This window comes from Antechinus flavipes, chromosome 1 (assembly GCF_016432865.1).
Source record: "Antechinus flavipes isolate AdamAnt ecotype Samford, QLD, Australia chromosome 1, AdamAnt_v2, whole genome shotgun sequence".
In the NCBI taxonomy this organism is placed as follows: domain Eukaryota; kingdom Metazoa; phylum Chordata; class Mammalia; order Dasyuromorphia; family Dasyuridae; genus Antechinus; species Antechinus flavipes.
In genome coordinates, this window is record NC_067398.1 from 973,132 (window position 1) to 992,888 (window position 19,757).

General features: G+C 51.9%; 1 protein-coding gene across 1 annotated transcript in view; it reads left to right on the forward strand.

Annotated features, from left to right (window-relative positions):
• Nucleotides 1-19,757, forward strand: part of CALCR (calcitonin receptor) — a 70,273-nt gene that overhangs the window by 29,288 nt on the left and 21,228 nt on the right. Inside the window, exons 6-7 of the mRNA XM_051977224.1 lie at nucleotides 1,425-1,516; nucleotides 12,441-12,567. Coding sequence (XP_051833184.1) covers nucleotides 1,425-1,516; nucleotides 12,441-12,567 — 219 coding nt within the window. The remainder of the gene's footprint in view (nucleotides 1-1,424; nucleotides 1,517-12,440; nucleotides 12,568-19,757) is intronic.

Sequence of the window (19,757 nt, forward strand, 5' to 3'; positions counted from 1 at the left end):
AGGGCGGAGCCCGGGGCCGGCCAGACAGCGGAAGGGGTGGGGTCCAGGAAGGGGTGTTTGGGGGGGCTGCAATAGGTCAACGCGAGTCACGGGGTCTGCAGAGGAGAGTGCGGGAGAGTAAGGTGGGGGGAGGAGAGAGTGTGGGAGAAGAGGAACAGTTGCTGTGGGGGCTCAGAAAGCTGGAGAGCGGGGTTTGGTCCCCCACACAGTGGGCAAGACCAGGCCGTACTTTCAGGCAGCCCAGGGGAGGCCTGCCAGGGCTCTCTCCCGCAGCATTCCCCGGATAGCTCCAGGAGCCTCATCCAACCCCTGAGTCCAAGAGTCAAAGGAGAGACTCCTACCCGGCCCACAGCCTACTCGCCCTGCTCTGGGGCTGCAAGAGATAAAGGTCCTCGTGGAGCCGGAGGCTCAGCCACGTGTCTGCAAGGCGGCCCCCAGCACCAGGGCCCAGTCCCTTCTTTCCATTCAAAGCATAGACGGGAGGCTGGATGAGGGACCAGATTTCCAGACCCAGCCCTTCAGTTTAGAGGGGAAGCTGGGTCCTGAGAAGGGGGGAGCTGGGACCTGAGGGGGGGAAGTAGGTCCTGAGGGGGGGACGACTGGGTCCTGGGGGGGACGACTGGGTCCTGGGGGGGGAGCTGGGTTTTGAGGAGGGGGAGCTGGGTCCTGAGGGGGGGAGCTGGGTTTTGAGGAGGGGGAGCTGGGTCCTGAGGGGGGGAAGCTGGGTCCTGAGGGGGGGAAGCTGGGGTCTGAGGAGGGGGAGCTGGGTCCTGAGGGGGGGAGCTGGGTTTTGAGGAGGGGGAGCTGGGTCCTGAGGGGCGGGGAGCTGAGTCCTGAGGCAGGGAAGGGCCTTAATGCTTTTTAGGAAGATGAACTTCCTCCCAGCACACTGGGGGTCTGGTCTGAGGCAGCGCTGGCCTTAAGGGAGCCTCGGAAGCCAAAGGAAGTCCAGAGAGCCCCAGGAGGGCCGGCCCCCTTCTCCCCCTGTGAGGTGCTGGTACAAGGCCAGCTGGGCCAGGCGTGGGTCCCCCAGCAGCTGTGACCCCAGAGACTGTCATGGAGGGGGCCCAGGGAGGAAAAAACAAGCCAGCCCTAAGCCTGGGAGGTCCAGGTGCAGGAAGAGATGGATCGGGCCCTGGGGAGGAGGGAGGCTCACCGAGGAGCACCCGCCTCCCCCAGCCCTCGCCTCCCCATTCAGGGCTCCGTCCAGGGCCCAGTGGTCCGTGCCCACCGCCAAGGCTCCTCCCGGGCCGTGGGCCCGCTCCAAGATGTCCTGCCCGCACAATAATGCGCCAGTCTCGGGTTTGCAAACCCTCAGAGGGGCGTCCTGGACCAGGACTGGGGTCGGGGTGGGCCCGAAAGGCAAGGCCTGGCGGGGGTGGGCGGGGCGGGCAGACCTTGGCCACGGCTCCCTTCTCTTCCAGGTGGCGTACATCCTCTACTACATGGCGCTGGTGGGCCACGCCTTGTCCATCGCCTCCCTCCTCAGCTCCCTTGGGATCTTGTTCTATTTCAAGTGAGTGCTTTCCAGGGTTGGGGGGGGCTGCAGGACCACCTGCCCTTCTCCCTCTGTCTCATCGCTTCCCCTTGGTGTGACCACAAGGGCAGGAAGGACCCTGGCGCAGGGGGAAAGGACTCGTGGCTCCACGAGTTTGGCCCGATACCCATAAAGTCTGAGGGGACAAGGGGGGGGGCGCTGTCAGCTGCCATCTCCAGTGACGCTGTGGGGGAGGGGTTAGGTCTGTTCTGCCTGACCCCAAAGGGCAGAATCTGGGGTGGGGGAAGCAGATTTAAGCTCAGGGTGAGAAGAAACACCCCAGTGGTGAGAGCTGTGTCCATGGGAGGGGTCAAGCAAAAGCTCCCTGAGGGTAGGGGAGACCTGTAGCCTTAGGGCCTAGAGGGAGCGCTTGGTCAGCCCAGGGAGTGCTGCAATTGTCTGAGCCGGGGGAGGCAGCTCAGGGGAGCCTGAGCTGGGGAGCTGCCCAAGTCCTTCCAAGGAATCCCGGGAAAAGGATTCGCTGCAGACTTGGGAGAATCCTGTCAATCCGCATGAGCTGCCGAGTTTTTAGCTAACTGGGGCCCGCGGCGGATTTCCTGATTCCAGATCTTAGTGAATGTGACATGCTGGACAGCCTTGGGCTGCACGTGGCATCTGGGTCCGGCCCGAGGCCAGCTGGGTTTCAGGTGCCTCTGCCCCCCTCCCTGAGAGTGCCAGGCGTGGGGTCAAGAGAGGGAGGGAAGCATCCCCAGCCCCAGCAGCTGGAAGCGCCCCCTCCCCCTCACCGGCCTCGGCTCAAAGCCATTCTCACTGACCAAAGAGCTCTGAGTCCCACCGAAGCCGCCAGGGAGGCAGCTCTGCGAGCTTCCGGGGCCAAATAAATGCATAAAGAGGCAAGAGGGTCTCCTCGCGGAGTTAGCCGGGGAAAGCCAGAAGCTCATAAAGCAGCCGACCCCGGGGCTCCTTGCTCGACCTGCAGTGGGAGAGTTCATTCACTCACACACACTCACACTCTCACACACTCATACTTACACACACACACACACTCACTCTCACAGTCACTCTCACACATTCACTCTCACACTCACACACTTACACACTCACACACTTACACACACTCACTCATTCTCACACACTCACACTCTCACACTCACACTTGCTCACACTCACACACTTACACACACTCACACTCACTCATTCTCACACACTCACACACACTCACACTCACAGTCACTCTCACACTCACACTCACACTCACTCTCACACACTTACACACACACTCATTCTCACACACTCACATTCTCTCACACTTACACACAGTCACATTCACTCATTCTCACACACTCACACACTCGCACACACACTCACTCTCACAGTCACTCACACACTCACTTACACACACACACTAACACTCTCACACACTCACTCTCACACATTCACTCACACACACTCACACACACTCATACTCTCTCACACTCACACACTTACACATACTCACTCATTATCACACACTCACTCTCACAGTCACTCACACACACTCACTCTCACAGTCACTCACACACTCACTCTCACACTCACTTACGCACACACTCACACTCTCACACACACTCTCACACATTCACTCACACACTCATACTCTCTCACACTCACACACTCACTCATTCTCACACACTCACACACTCACACACACACTCACTCTCACAGTCACTCACACACTCACTCTCACACTCACTCACACACTTACACACACACTCACTCACTCTCACACACTCTCACACACACTCACACACACACTCTCACACTCACTCACACACTCACTCTCACACTCACGCACACACTCACACTCTCACACACACTCTCACACATTCACTCACACACACTCATACTCTCTCCCACTCACACACTTACACATACTCACTATTCTCACACACTCACACACACACTTACACACACTCACTCTCACACTCACACTCTCACACTCTCACTCACACACTTACACACACACACTCACTCTCACACACACTCACACACTCACACTCTCACACACACTCACTCTCACACACACACTTACACACACACTCACTCATTCTCACACACTCACACTCTCACACACTCACTCACACACACACTTACACACACACTCACTCATTCTCACACACTCACACACTCACACACTCACACACACTCTCACACACACACTCACACACTCACATTCACACTCTCACACACACTCACTCTCACACACACTCATTCTCACACACTCTCACACACACTCACTCTCACACACACTTACACACACACTCATTCTCACACACTCACACACACTCACACTCTCACACACACTCACTCTCACACTCACACACTTACACACACACTCACTCATTCTCACACTCTCTCACACACACACTCACTCATTCTCACACACACTCTCTCACACACTCACTCTCACACACACTCACTCATTCTCACACACTCACACTCACACACACTCACTCTCACACACACACTTACACACACACTCACTCATTCTCACACTCTCTCACACACACTCACACACAGACACGGATGTGTCATTTGCACGGGGCTCTGCATCAGGGGGTGGCTAAGGCCGGGCTCAGGGACAGCTCAATGAGAGCGAAAAGGGAGGAGTTCAGAGCCCCCCCTGCGGCCCAGTGTATATGGAGCTGAGCGCGGGGTCTGAGACGGGAGAAGGTGCGGGTCACGGGACGAGGCCCGGCGGTTGGTCCGTGTTTGCGGCGCCGGCGTCTCGCCTTTACCACGGAAGGAGACCCGCGCTTAACGCCTTCTCGGTCTGGAGGCGAAGGAAAAGGGTTCTCTGGGGGCGTGTCGGGCCTCCCACTGGCCCCGCCCCCACGTGTCCCGCAGAGCTCCAGAACAGGCCCCGGGCCCAGGCCCCCGGGGAGGCCTCCCTTTGTTCCCTTTCCTCCGCTCCTCTTCTGGCTCCGCGACACTGTAATTATCCCCGCTCGGTAGGAGGGAGCAGCGGCGCTCCCAGCCCTAGGAGACAGCCCTGGTTCCTTCTGTAATTAAAGCTTCTTAGTTTTCAAAACACACGCTTGGATAATTCTGCCCCATCAGCCCTTGCAAAACCTCGTGTTCGTCCGCCCCCCCCCCCCAGATAGCCCGTAGTCCTGTGAGCCCCGGAAGGAGCGCAGGGAGAGCGGGGATGCGCGGGGTCCGCGCCGAGCCCCCAGCCCCGCCTGCGGCAGGCGGCTCCCTCCCTCACTGCGCGTGGGGCGCCCCCAAGCCCCTCCTGGCCCAGAGGAGCCGCGCCGGCGGCGTAGGCTTGGTGCTGCCGCGCACGACCCCCTCCCCTGCTCCCTTCGCCCAGCGTCAGTGCCCGTCCGTCTCCCCAGGCCTCTCCGAGACCCTCCTGCGCTGTTTCTGCAGAACAACAATATTCCACAGCATCCCATCCCATCACTTACCCCCCCACGGGCGCTCGGTTTCCAGTTTCCTGCCTCTCTGCGAGGGGCCGCCATGAGCCTCTTTGCTCTGATTTCTATGATCTGCCCCACTCCGCGCAGATACACAAAGGCCACGTTGGGCCCCCAGACGTGCTTTCTCCAGCGCGGAGAAGCAAACTGCCAGTTCTCGCCGTCCCAAGAGAGCGGCTGGCGCAGGCTCGAGCGGTGGAGATCTCTGCGACGCGGGAGAACGGCCCACAAGCGCCGGGCCCGGAGCATTCAGCCAAGGGACCCCAAGGAGCTCCCCCTTTCCTGGCAGCCCCCTCCGGCCACGCTCTCAGCTGCTGAGCCGTCAGAGACCCCGGTTCTGGGCCGCCATCTGGGGGCGGCGCCCCAGAAATGTGTGCGAGCTGGGGCCCGGGCTAGCGGATGGCCCAAGCCAGGCCCTCAGGGAGTGGCGGCAGCCAGGCCCTGGGCATCCCCAGCACGCTCCATGGCCCCTGACCCCCATTTTTGTGACAGCGCCACAAGGAGAGCACCAAGCCGCCCTTCGGGCCCCGCCCACTGGAGCCGGACACTGAGGAGACTCAGGCTGCCTGGTGGCCATAGGCTGCAGCCGGTGCCTCCGACCTTCCCTTAGAACCGGCTGCGGCCAAGAGAACGACGGCCCAAATGAGAGCCCGGAGAGCATTAACTGCTCCAAGGGCCCATTTTCCAAAGGAGAACAATGAGCTTCAGAGACCCCAGGCCACTTGGCCAACTGAGTTCCCTGGCTTCCAGGGGCAGCTCTCCTGCTCTGAAAAGAAATGGATAAAAGAAATTGCCTCCTTGCAGCCAGGAACGGAGTCTCAGAGAACCGGGAGCGGAGCAGGGACTGCCCAGGGGCTCTGGGAGGAGAAAAGACAAAGACCTGAGCCTGCCTCAGTACACAGACGCAAGCAGGTCGGGCTGCCTGGACCCCGTCTCAGGAGGGGTCGGCTTCTCCACTAGGGACACGCTGGGCCCCCAACAAGCACGCGTGGAGCACCCACCATGGGCCGAGGACTGGGCTGAACGCTGTGAATACAAAGAAAGCAGAGATGGTTTCTGCTCACAGTCCTGGAAAGGAAGTGACCACGTTGCGAATCAGACATCAGACCCTTCAGCTGGGTGAGTTTGCCTCAGTTCCCTCATCTGTCAAATGGGAATAGCACTAGCACAAGTTGCATCAGGATCGAGTGAGAGAATATCTGCAAAGCCCTGAGCACAGCGCCTGGCACATGGCACGTGCCCGCAACGATGTACACGGGGTAACTTGGAAATAAGCGGCAGAGAAAGGCCTTGGCAATATTCAGGGAGTACAGTGCCGGCAGTGGGGTTTGAGCTGGAAGTACCCGCCGATGTGGCCGGGCAGGGGCTGTCAGGCTGAATCCCCCAGCTGGCCCCAGCCCAGCACCGGCCCATTTCAAGACATTGTCCCCCAGGAGTTCTTCATCTGGAGGAGCTGGCCCTGGGGGACTTCCAAGAGTCTTTCTCCCACTTGGGTCTTTACTTCACTACACAGAGCTCATCGGGTACTTTCTTCTAAGTTCTGGGAAGAAAGGATTTCTGAAGACATTGTCAGCCTGCTGTGGGAGGCAGGACACATGGAAGGGGAAGGATCCCTGCAAGGACTGCTGGGACAAAAGCACGGCCTTCTGGCTCAGACCGTCTGGACAGACAGCGGAAGCTCAAGAGGACCTGAGGTGGCCACAGAAAGGCTGGAGGGAGCGCCCCCTGGGACAGAGGAACCGCTCTAATGGGGCTGGATGGGAGCAGAAGGCGCCTTGGGCTCAAAGATGGCAGAGGCTTCATTGTCCTTGGCTGGGGGCTGAGAGTGGGATGGGGTGGGAAGTGTTCTCTCTCCTCTTCTCTCTTCTTCCTTCTCTTCTCTCTGTTCTCTCTTCCCTTCTGCTTCTGCTTCTTCTGCCTCTTCCATTCTCCAGGACCCTTACGGTGACTCCCTTTGTTGAGTTTCATGCTAAGCTTTATTTAAGCTGTGGTTTTCTCCCAGTTTTGAGATAATCCTGTTGGACTACACGGGAGAGCTGCTGGAACACACGGGAGCTGCCTGACTGGCTGCCGAAGGTCCAACCCAGACTGGATCTCCTCTAGTGAGAGGATGAAACAAGGAGCCTGAGACACTGCTGTTCTCTGACCTCTCTGAGAGGCCGTTGCATTGTCTCACCTCCCTCCTCTTCCCTCATCTTCAACTTAGCTCATTCCCAGTCTGCAATCCCTGTGTCAGCAAAGGCTGCCTGCAACTCCTTCAGAGGCTGTGATCCACAGCTGGGGAGGCTCTCGGGGAACTGACCCGTCCCTTAACACAATGCCACCTTTCTCCATCTAAGTTCTCAAGCGAGATCAATTCTAACCCTTGGGTTGCCAGCCTGCTTGTCAAATCCCAAGTGTTGGCTAAGCTACTTTTTTTTTTTTTTTAGCATCTTTGGGCATCTCTTAGAACTGATTTGCATCATAGAGTTAACATTTTGCTATCTGGTTGTATCTGACTCTTCATGACCCTGCAAGGTGGGGGGAGGGGAGGGGGGATTCTTGGCAAAGATCCGGGAGTGGTTGGTTTGCCTCATTTTATAATTAATATACTCTGTGCTTATGTCCATTTTTATATCCATATCCCATTTTTCTTCATCAAAACATTGGTTAGGGCAGCTAGGCAACGCAGTGGATAGAGTACCAGCCCTGAAAATAGGAGGATATGAGTTCAACTCTAGCCTCAGATACATAAGACTTCCTGGCTCTGTGACCCTGGGCAAGTCACTTAGCCCCAAAGGCCTCAAGGGAAAAAAAACCCTTGTTGAAAAAGACTGGAATGGAGTTTGGGGGATGGAGAGCCACTTTCATTTTTATCGTTTCCCGGCTTTGTATTGATGTGGAGGTTTTATAAGCCGGCTTGTTTCTGTAGCCAGCCACTCCGGGGGTTTCTCATCTGTTAAACTAAAAGGAGCCCGATTCCCCAGGCAGAGGATGTGCTCGGGATTCAGCGCTCCTGCCTGCGGGGCCTTCACAGTCTCAAGGCACTGGGGAGGCGGAAAGGAGAAGCTTCCAGCTCACTTCCCAGCCCGAACTCTCCGAGTCCCGATCCTCGATCCCTACTCTCCAGCCTCGCTCCCATCTCCCCGCCTGTTGACGCCGGAGTCTCAGATGTCGCGTACCTTGACTCCCTCCATAGCCTTCCATCGGGCTCTTTTCAGAGTCCTTCGGTTCTGCTCGTCCCCACTTGTGGCTGCCATTAATTAATCTCCTGGTGTGTCTCCCACGGTGACCGGTGGCCCACAGCCCGCCCTGCTTTTTTGCCTTCGTCTGTAGAGTCCGAGCAGCTCTTCTAGGCCCCACATTGGAACCAGTGAGAACCGTCCCACGCTCCTGCTTCTCTCCGCTGTTTCTATCGAAAGGCTCAGTTTCCTTCCTTCAATGGCGTGTCCCGCCATCAGAGCCCGGGCAAGGGCGGCTCCCGTGGCACCCGTGGGTTGAGATTTGGCACTGGCCTGTCTGGTTCTGAGCCTCTCCCGTCCTCTCCATCCTGTGCTGATACACTCCCAGAAGCAAGAGGGGCCCCATGGGACTGAGGCTCCTGGGAGTTTTCGGCACTGCCCCCAGTTCCTCACTGAGAGGCCGGGCTGCGACCAATGAGCTTTCCCCATCCCCCCCCCCATCTCCGACTGCACTCGAGGCTTCCCTGAGCCCAGCAGAGTAAAGCCCCCCTCCCCCGCCCCCCAATTGTGTTCTTGTAGCAGAGCTCTAAACAACGCAGCCTCCCCGCCCCCACACTGAGGCAGCAGCCTAGCACGCGGAGGACCCAGATTGAACCAGATGAAGGCTGGCGGGGACAAAGGCTCATACTCAACTTCACACATACATGGGGGGGGTACATACAGTTTTTGATCTGGGGGGGTAGTGGAAGGACCAGACAACACTGGGCGGCCTGGGGGAGGGCCCCCCCTGCACTGGAGCCCTTCAGGCGGAGGCTGGCAGTCACGGGGGAGGGGGAGAGTGGGGGGGGGGAGAGGAGCAGGAGGTGTCTCTGAACGAGATCCTTCCAATCCCACAACTCTATGCTCCCCCAGGCCGTCTGTACAGGCTGCCCCCCATTCCCCTCCTGATGTTTTGAAAAGCCTGAGATTTGGACGAGGAGTTCCAGGTCCCGGAGAGCGGGGTCTGAGCGGCCCGAGGCCCGGACACTGGAGGGAGGAAGGCTCCCAGGGACGCCCAGGAGGGCTGTCAGGTGATGCCGGTCTGGAGCGCTCCAGAAATGGCTCCTAGTGGCTCCCGAGCTGGTGACTTGACTAGAGACAGCGCGGCCCCTTCCACGAGCTGATGGGAGGGGGAGGCAGCGCGGCCCCTCCCATGACCCAGGAGGAGGGGGAGACAACGCGGCCCCTTCCACGAGCTGATGTGGGGGGAGACAGCGCGGCCCCTCCCATGACCCAGGAGGAGGGGGAGACAGCGCGGCCCCTCCCACGACCCAGGAGGAGGGGGAGACAGCGCGGCCCCTCCCATGACCCAGGAGGAGGGGGAGACAGCGCGGCCCCTTCCACGAGCTGATGGGGGGGAGACAGCGCGGCCCCTCCCATGACCCAGGAGGAGGGGGAGACAGCGCGGCCCCTCCCACGACCCAGGAAGAGGGGGAGACAGCGCGGCCCCTTCCACGAGCTGATGGGGGGGAGACAGCGCGGCCCCTCCCATGACCCAGGAGGAGGGGGAGACAGCGCGGCCCCTCCCATGACCCAGGAGGAGGGGGAGACAGCGCAGCCCCTTCCACGAGCTGATGGTGGGGGGGGAGACAGCGCGGCCCCTCCCACGACCCGGGAGGAGGGGGAGACAGCGCGGCCCCTCCCACGACCCAGGAGGAGGGGGAGACAGCGCGGCCCCTCCCACGACCCAGGAGGAGGGGGAGACAGCGCGGCCCCTTCCACGAGCTGATGGGGGGGAGACAGCGCGGCCCCTCCCATGACCCGGGAGGCCGCCCTCTGTGTGCTACATTGTAGACACGGGAGGTAACAAAGTTGCCCCATTGGTCCCGTTCCAATGCTCCTGCACGCACTACTTCCCAGGGGGCGCCGCGAGCGCCAGGTCCGCAATGCGAGCCTGGACGAGTCACTCACCAGTTTGCCTCAGTGTCCTCATCTGTAAAATGAGAAAGCAGTAAAAACCACCCCCTGCGATCCTTTGGGGGGAGGGAGCTGGCTGAGAACTCGAGCCTGATGGAGGGGGGCGGGGAGAGGCTCCCGACGGGCATCCAGATGCTGGCGATTTGAGCCGGTCCCGCCGGGCTGGCTCCCAGGGTGAGGTCATGGAAGTGGGCTTCCCAGGGCGGCCAGCTGCCGTGCCTTTGGCTCCGGGAACGAGGGGCCTGGCTAGGGCCCAACGCGGCAGGGCCGTCCCTTGCCTGGAACAATGAGGAAGAGCACGCTGGAGCACTCATTCCAGGCTGGGCTAAACCAGGATCGTGGGATCCTGCCCCAACCCTGGGAGGCTGAGGAGGGAGGGGGACATTTGCAGCTTCTCAGCCCCTTCCCCCCTCTCCAGGGCTCCCCCTCCCCAGCTCTCCCGGGGTACCATGGGAGCCTTAGCCCTCGCCTGTGTCTCCCACTCCTGTGCACGGGATTGCACTGACTCCCAGGTCTGGGCTGGGAAGGCTCCCAAGGGAGAAGTGCACCGGCCTGGGCTCCCAGCGCCCGGCAGATCTGCGCAGGAGGACACAGGCTTTTCATGGGGGGAGGACAGGTGTCCTGGACGAGGTTACAATGAGCAATCAGGTCCAAAGGACTCTCTCCCGTGTGGGGAGCACACCTGGGTCCACAGGGCAGCCTTGCCCCTGACTACCTGTGCACATGTGGGCCTGAGGGCCTCGTCCTTCAAAGAAAAGGGGCTCCTCCCAAGTAGAGGCGCTGTGGACCTGTCCAGGGTCCCCGGCCCCTTCTGTCCTAAGAGAAACCGCTCCTCCCCATCAGAGGCAGGATGCAGCCTTCCGGCCTCCTCATTGCCCGGGCTTAGATCTTAGGCCCCTGGTAGGGGTGCCCACCCCCCCCAGGCTTCCTGCCTCTGTCACGCTTGCAATTGGGGCTGCGACAAGAAAGGAGGGAGGAAGAACTCAGCGGACTCCCTAAATGGGCGAGTCTAACAAAAGGCTCCTCTCAGAATCCAGCACCGGCCGGCTCCAGTCCCACTGGGCGCCCCCTTCTGGCCCCAAACCAGCTGCCTCTGCCCGGCTGGCTGGAGGCCAGGTCCAGTCCGAGGCTGCCTGCGGCGGCCGGGCTTGGGGGCAAGGCTCCAGGGAGCTTCCGGAGGGCTCCCAGCCTGGCTCCAGGGGTGGCAGAGCCCGGGTTGAGGCGGGTGCTCCTCACTCTAGGAGAGCTGCAAGACCAGAGTGGTTAGTTCTGGGCTTGGGATCAAGGTCTGAATCTGAACCCAGCCTTAGATCCTAATACTGCCAGCCAAGGGAACTGTCATAGTCCCATGCAGACTCAGTTTCCCTATTTGTAAAGTTAACATGCTAATAGTGAGATGTCCTAGAAACTGGGGTGGAGCTGCTCCCTGCAAATGGCCCATCCAGACTCAGGAAGCGTCTCTGGTCTGTAGGCAGATGGACTCCTCCACTTGAGACCTCCCTCTCTGTGGAACCTGGCCCTCTTCTCTAGGGAGGAGCCCAGCCTCTGAAGAGATGCTCAGAAGCAATTTGAATATCAGATGGGGGGCTGGGGGTTTTATCTATGTATGTTCAGGTGTGGAAGCTCCCTCCATTGATGTAGCTCAGCTTCAGGAAGAGGTCCTGGGGCACTGACAGTGACTTCCTCAGGGTCCCTTAGTCAGAGTGTTCAGTTCAAGAATAACTCCCTATCCACTGCAAGTACCATCGCATGGGGAGCGAAGATGTGTGTCTTTGTGCATGTGAGTGTGTGTGTGCATGTGTGTGTGGCTGTCACAGACCCTGTGAATCACACACACACACACACACACACTCTCACACTCACATACACACTCACACTTACACCTTCTCAGGAGGGGAGGGCTGGCCGCCAAAAAAGAATCGCCCCCATGCTCTGGGGATGGCTTTCCTCGACCTATCTTCCTGATTCCTTTCATGGACATTTATCTCATTGAGTTTTGTTTTTTTACCTTTGGTTTCTGAAGGAAGTGAAGGAAGGCAGGGGATGGGGTTCCGAGCCTGGGCTGTTCCTGTGGCCTCGTGAACTTCCACGGGCTTTGTGCTGGATAGCAGGACGGGGTCAATCCTCAGCCTCTCTGGACCCTCACCACAGACCTGGGAAAAGCACAGGACAGGTTTAGTCCCCATTCTCCCCCCAGGACTCCCCCAGGCCTTGCTTTGCATCTGGGTAGTGCTGGACTTATTCCCTTCCCAGCACCCTGAGTGCTCACGGAGAACCCTAGTCCCAGACACGAGGTCCACAGTTAGGCGGGAGGCTGCCGACTTCTGTGCCCAGGCCCTAACGCAGCGCCATGTTCCTGCCTTTCAGGAGCCTCAGCTGTCAGAGGATCACGCTGCACAAGAACCTCTTCTTCTCCTACGTGCTGAACTCCCTGTTCACCATTGTCCACCTCATTGCGGTGGTGCCCAATCCTGACCTGGTCAAGAGAGACCCCGTAAGCACTGCATGCTCCGGGCTCCCTTTGTGAGATGTTTCTGTGAGCGGTTCTCAGACCTGGGCTCAGGGAGGGGGAGGGCCACAGCAAAGAGGAGCTGCCAGCTTTTAAATCCTCTGAGACTTCCCCAGCAGGCCATCTGGGGGCCTGAAAAGCCACTGTGGATCCAAGCAATTCTGGGAGCCCACAGTCACTCAAAACCACTGTTGAGAGGCCCTCCCCATATTATCCGTCAGTCTGAGGACACAGTTAGTCCAAAGCAAAGACATTTAATGAACTGTCACAGAGGGGAATTATCAAAAGAGCATTTCCTCTTAATCCAGAACAGTCTCCCCTATGGGGATACATCATATGTGAGAGGAGGGGAAGGCCCTAGGTAGCACATGTCGAGAGACAGCCATTCAGAGATCACGTAGAGCTGGAGCATTATGGGGAGGGAAGGTCATGGGTTCTGCATTGGAGAATTGGACAACTTCTGGTGATGTCCCTCGGTCCACTCTAGGTGTTGTCTGCTAGATGATCATCCCCTGATCTGTAATCCCTCCTCTCATTCGCATTTTTGAACCTTTGGCCTTTTCTTGCCATTAATAACTTCCTCAGAAAATAATCTCTAGTTGAAAGGATATGAACAATTTAATACCTTTTTTTATATAACTGCATATTATTCACCAGAATGACTAGATTGATTCAAAGTTCCTCGCAGAAGTGAATTAACCTATTTGTCTTCCCGCAGCTCCTCCAAGGTTGGATTTTTACAATCTCTTCCATCTCTATTGTTTTGATATATGTGAGTCAATACATCCAAGTTGTTTTAATTATTTAATGTCTCTAGGAAGATACTGGATAATTTTTCATATGGTTGTTGATAGTTTTATTGTTGATATTTGATTTTTCTTCTTTTAAAAACTCCCTATTTTGGGGTCATTACTATTGAAGAAAGGCTTTTTTCTTAGAGATTTGCATCAATCCCCTACAGAGTTTTTTATTTTAGACCTTTATCAGAGAAACTCTGTGCAAATATTTTTCCATTCTACAGAGTTTTTTTTTTCCCATTAAGTTTACTTATGGTGATTTAATTTGTGCAAATGCTTATAAATTAGATAGATTACTTTTTATAATTTCTTCTACTCTATATCATTAAAAAAAATCTTCCCCATTTACAGGCAATAATAAAATCTGCCATTCTCCTACAATAATTTTGTTGTGGCAATATTTTATAGATTGTTTATGCCTCTGAAGGTTACTCTGTTGTATGCAGCAAGACAGTGGCGACGCCTGCAGGCCACATATTGACTTGGTTTTAAATTGTGATATTTCATTGTACTTTATATTTTTAATTAAATAAACATTTTCATCTGATTTTGGGGCACTTGGGAATGCTGTGGGTCGAAGCTACCTTTGGGGCTCCTCTGATGTAAGAGGCTCTTCTCAGATTCTTTCCTATTCAAGTACTCTCTCCCAGAAGCTAGTCAAATGGGATTCTTCCTAGGAGTTTGCGTCCTTGGAGTTTTCAAACCCTCGCTTGTTGTGGTGTCCCAGTCTAGACTTTGTCACTAATCCAGTTCAGTAATTTCTTCAGCTGTGATTTGTTCAGTACAAGAAAATATGGGTAATTACTGATTTGCAATAGAGTTGAGGCCTGCCATGTCAAATTCCATTCCATTTCATTATTTCACTTGATATTCTTGACCTTTTATTCCTCCACCTCTTGGGGTGGGTTTTTTTTTCCACTCTGGGGGTGATTTATGGTTGTATTTACAACCATCTGGTTCAGTACCAAGGACAGGGGATGCAAATACAAGCAGAAAGAAAGATGGCCCCTGTCCTCAAGGAGCTAATGAGGAAAGAGAGCACCTAAAAGGGGAGGGAGGAAGGTGGGGAAAGGAGCAGGGAATAAGGGCAGCCAGCACCCAGCTGGGGCAATGGTAGAGAAAGTCTGGAGAGGAGCCTGGAGGGGAATGATGTCAGTCTCTTCTGTCTGATGTTGGGTGAATATTGTTGATTTAAACGGATTTCTCCTTCTATCTTTTCTTTTTTCTGTTGGCAATGTACAGAAAATTGATTGTGTTGTAGTCTTCTTGTATCATAGTCTCAGGAAGGGGAGGGGTTAGTGATTCTCTAGAATTCTCTGAACGAATTTCACCATAGCATCTGCAAATATGTAGAGAGAGCTTTGCATCTTTGGGGCCTTAATTTCTTTTGCTCGTCTTATTGGTCTGGATGACTTTGCTATCACTGTGTCCAAAAATAATGGAGAAAAGGGATTTTTTTTGATTCCTCCTGATATTATTGAGAGGCTTCTGCTGTTTCTCCATTGCAAACGTCAGCATTAGATAAATGCAATCATATTAAAGGTCCTTTGCCCTTTTTTCAGTTAATCAACAACCATTCATTAAGCACTTTCTATTTCACAGACTGTAATGAATGCTAGGAATACAAAGAGAGCCAAAAATAAATAGCTCTTGCCCCCCAAGGAGTTCCCTAGTGTTTCTAATTCTCAGCAGATATTAATCTTCAGAATTTAAAAATGAAGAATAAAAACTCCTGGCAGTTCCCCAAATCATATTATTTTATATTTTTCATCATATTTTATTTACATGTCTTAAATAATAATGAGCACTCAAATAATGAATCATTTTTCAATGATAGTATTATAAAAATTTCAGAGAGTTTCTGAAACAAATATTTAATAATAAATGCATAACTGATTATTATGAGTCACTACACTATGACAATGATTTAAAACATATCTGGCAATGAGCTCACTGATTTCCTTTGTTATTTCCAATATTATTCATACTCTTTACTCATTATTATGGATATCTAAACTTCTTAGTCATATTTATAAAGAATTATAGCCTATAACAAATAATCAAATGGTAGAAAATGCCAACAAAGATTACTAAATAGAATAAGTATGTTTGTGGCCTTCTTTGCTGGTGAGTCATCCTTGCAAATAAAATAAATATTAATAAGTATATATACAGAGCATATTTTATACATCTCCTATGAATAGTGTTGCAAGACATGACAAGTTTTGGAAGCAAAACAAATTTTTAAATCAGCCATTTTAACATGAGATTCTGTGTAACATTGATCACCTTGCTGGGAGATGTGAATGCTGCGTTATACAAATGTTCTGTATGTCACCATTTCCTGCTTTTGCTTTTGACTTAGCATCAGTGAATTCCTTCAGACCAGCAATGTTTATTGTTAACTTTCAATTCTCACAGGAGAGTGATCCAATTTCCTGACTGAATTTTTTTCAATGGTATTTGGGAGTTAGAAAAACATATAAATTTCCCAAGAAATATCAGGAAGAAATTCCTTCATGGAAACACTAAAGCTCACATAAGATCATAAGATGGGGGAGATGACTTGCAAACTACGTGCACACAAGATATATATGAATTGGCAGGGCCTCTCACAGGGAAAGTATTTGTGGAGTGTGGAGAGTGAGAAAGGTTTCCTGGAGAAGATGGGATTTGAGCTGAATCTTGAAGTAATTTAGAGAAGCTCAAAGGCAGAAGCAAAAAGGGAAAGGATTTCAGCCAAGAAAGGCAGACAGGCAGAAGATGGGATATCACATGCAAGGATGTGCAGAGCAGCAAAGTACAAGAAAACTGGAAAGGGGGAAGGAATTTCTGCTGGTTGCTAGCAGTATGAGGAGCTTTTGAGGAGCATAGTGACATTCTTGATTACTTAATTACAAATGTAATGTGGTTATAATGATTTTTTTAAAAGTGTAGCCATGCCCTTTTGCTAATGACTTATTCACTACTTTAGTATCAATATTCATTAGTAATATTAATCCAAAGTTTTCTTTCAGTGGTCTATCACTGCCAGTTTTGTGTATCGAGTCATAGTTGTCTTAGAGAGTTTGACAAAGCACTTCTTTCTTTATTTCTGTGAATAGTTTATATTACATAGAAATTAGTTGTTCTGAAGGTGTTTAATTGCATTCATTTCTAAGTGAATCTGGACCAGGAGATTTATTCCTTTGGGGATTCTTTTATAACTTCCTTGATTTCTTTTTCTGAGATGGGATTATTTAGATTCTTTTTCCTCTTTTTGTTAATGAAGTTTTGTGCTTTTTTCTTTCATTCAACAACCCTTATTAGTTTAAAAACATTTACTATATTTTATACACACACATACATACATACATACATATATATATATATACATATATATATATAATATATATTATATATTATATATAGGGACAAAAATGCCCCTACCGCAGGGAAGTATACAGTGCAACTCATGCACAAGTAAGAAATACAAAGTACATACTAAGTAATACAAAGCAATTATGTGAGGGCAAAAACATTCATAACAGGACCAAGAAAAGCCTTGTACAGACATGACACCTGAGCTGGAGGTTTAATGAAGTAAAGGTGAGGCAGGCCTATGCTTCAAGAGGGAAAAAGGACACTGGAACTTCATGAACTAGCAGAGAGTGAGGGAAGGAAAGTTGTTTGAAATGAAACTAGAAGGGAAGGAGGAATGAGACTGTGGAGGATTTATAGTTTGTCCCTGGGGCAATAGAAGCCACCAAGGAATTCTGAGCAGCATCAGATCTCTGTACTATCAATTCGTCATCTAAATGATGAATGTATGAAGGGAGTACTAGACAGACTGAAAATGACATAGGCGGCTATCCAGATGGTCAAGGCAAGAGATGATGACATGAACAGTGGTGAAAGGTATTGGATAGAAGGAGGTGGTGAGGAGTAATATGGTGGAGAAAGGCTCAGCAAGACTTGGTAACTGCAAGGATAAAGGGAGTCAGGGGAAGGAAGGGTCAAGGCTGAGACCTGGTTTTCAGGAAGGATGGAGGTGTCACAAACAGAAATGGAGAAGTCCAGAGAAGAGCTCTATTAGAGGGAAATGTATCATTCTGGCTTTTTCCCCCAAATTACAATGCAATTCATTCAAGTTTTCAGATTATTATAGTTTAATAGAATTGTCATAATCCTATCTAATTTTATCTAGTTCCCCTCTATTTACTCTGAGGATTGCTTTTTTTTATCATTGAGAAATTTATCATTTAGTTTTCCTCCTTTTATCAAATTAGCTAATGGTTTGTTTATTTTCTAGATGTTCAAAAATAACAAAGAGATCTTTCTTGTCCATCCAATAGAGTTTTTGTTTTCAATGTTTTATTTTTCCTTTGATTTCTCAGAAGTTCTACCTTTATGCATATTCGGTATCATTGATGTGAGAGAGGGGGAAGAGAGAGAGAGAGAGAGAGAGAGAGAGAGAGAGAGAGAGAGAGAGAGAGAGAGAGAGAGAGAGAACACCTATACATTTACTAAGTGTTTACTGTGTGCTGGGCACTGTGCTAAGAATTGGAGATGATACAAGATTCTCTGCTCTCACCTCTCATCTCATCTCTCACAGAGATTATATATGAGAAAACAAAACATAAAGGAAAGCTGTAAGAATGAGAGTGAAGGGGAAAGCAAAGGGCACTAGCTAGAGATTCTAGATATGTAGTGAAGAAGTGAGGGAGTGTGCTCGATGAGATGAGCTGGGAGTGAAGGGAGTCAGAGGCTCCTCATGAAATGGTGACTTCAGCCAGGGATTCACTTATTAAGAGAGAAAACCCCAGGGCACAGTCATCTGGAAGGAGACAAATTGCCTGTTAAATTGACTATATCTCTTCTCCCTGCCCCCCTCCCCCCACCACCATGTTCATATGTATTAGAAATAGTTTCCTCCAAGAATTGCTTTGGTTGCATTCCATACATTTTGGTCTGTAATCTCATTTTTTTCATTCTCTTTAAAACAATAAGTTGTTGTTTCTATAATGTGTTTTTTAACTCATTCATTTGCGTGATGCTGTTATTTAATTACCATTGTAGCATGCTCCGTTGTGTTCATATCACGCAGGAGGATCACAAGGTGGGGTTTTGACATATAAAGAGTATCTTTAATATATCTTCCTTTCTGCCATAATTTATGAATTATCTATGAAATGTGAAAATAAGTACATCTTGGTATTCAAGAATCACCAGCATTCATCCACATCTAGTTTTCTCAACATTCTATTCTTATCCATCATTTTTTTCTTTTTTTGTGTACTGTTGAACAGCAGTAATTCTTGGCAAGTTTTCCAGACATCACCTAAGCCAATCTCTCTACAATTGTTGTCCATTGCTCCTGCTTCTCCCTCTGAGACCGAACAAAATTAGCCCTCTCTCTCTTCCAGGTGACTGCCCCTCAAAAACTTGACTACCGTTAAAGCTCCCTATTGCCTCCAACCAGCATTTATGTAGCGTGAATGTGAGCCCCTACACCATTTCAGCTGCTCTTTTCTGGGTGCTTTACAGTTTTTCCATATGCTTCTTTACTGGCATCTCCAGAACTGAAACCGGGATTAAAGGACCAAAGACAACAGGGTGTCGTCCCCTAAGTTTTAAGCCGCTCTGTACTTCTTGCCCCAGATCGCTTCGTTTCTACTATTCGTTTCTTATTGAGTTTCCAGGCTCTTTCCCAGGTGACCGGCACCCTCTCCATGTTCTACTTGGGGAGCTGGCATTTTGGAACATGAATGATGACAATGACTAGTATCTATATAGCATATATGGTGCTGCAAGTTTTATCTCACTGAAGTCATGAAGCGTCCATACACAGGACGGCTAAGGGGAGCCAGAGTGGAGTCAGACTCCTCTTCCTCAGTTCCAATCCACTCTCAGACACTCACTAGTATGAGGCAAGGCACTGCACCTTGTTTGCCTCAGTTTCCTGATCTGTAAAATGACCTGAAGGAAGAAATGGCAAACCACTCCAGTATCTGCCGAGAAAACCCCAAATGGGAAATCGAGAAGATGTGCCTGAAAGGTTTCTGTCCATAGGCCATGTACGAGCCTTTAGCCTCTCTTGTTTCTTGCTCCTGGACAGCCTTTCCCACCACTTTTACCCTCCTTTTGTCCCCACCTCTGACTTAACATCTGAGCATTGAAATATGTGTTTTTCTGATTATTAGTGGATTTTCCTGCTTCCTTCTTCTCCGTTAGCACATCAGAGACGGGTCTTTTACCGCACATGCTGAGCACGGCAGTAGCCGACCCACGTCTTGTCATCTGAGGGATGCACCGCAGCCCTTTCTGCCAGCCCAGTCTTTACTAGCCTTCCCCCGAGAGCCTTGAGGTCAGCACTGTTCGGCCCCTCTGGCAACAAGT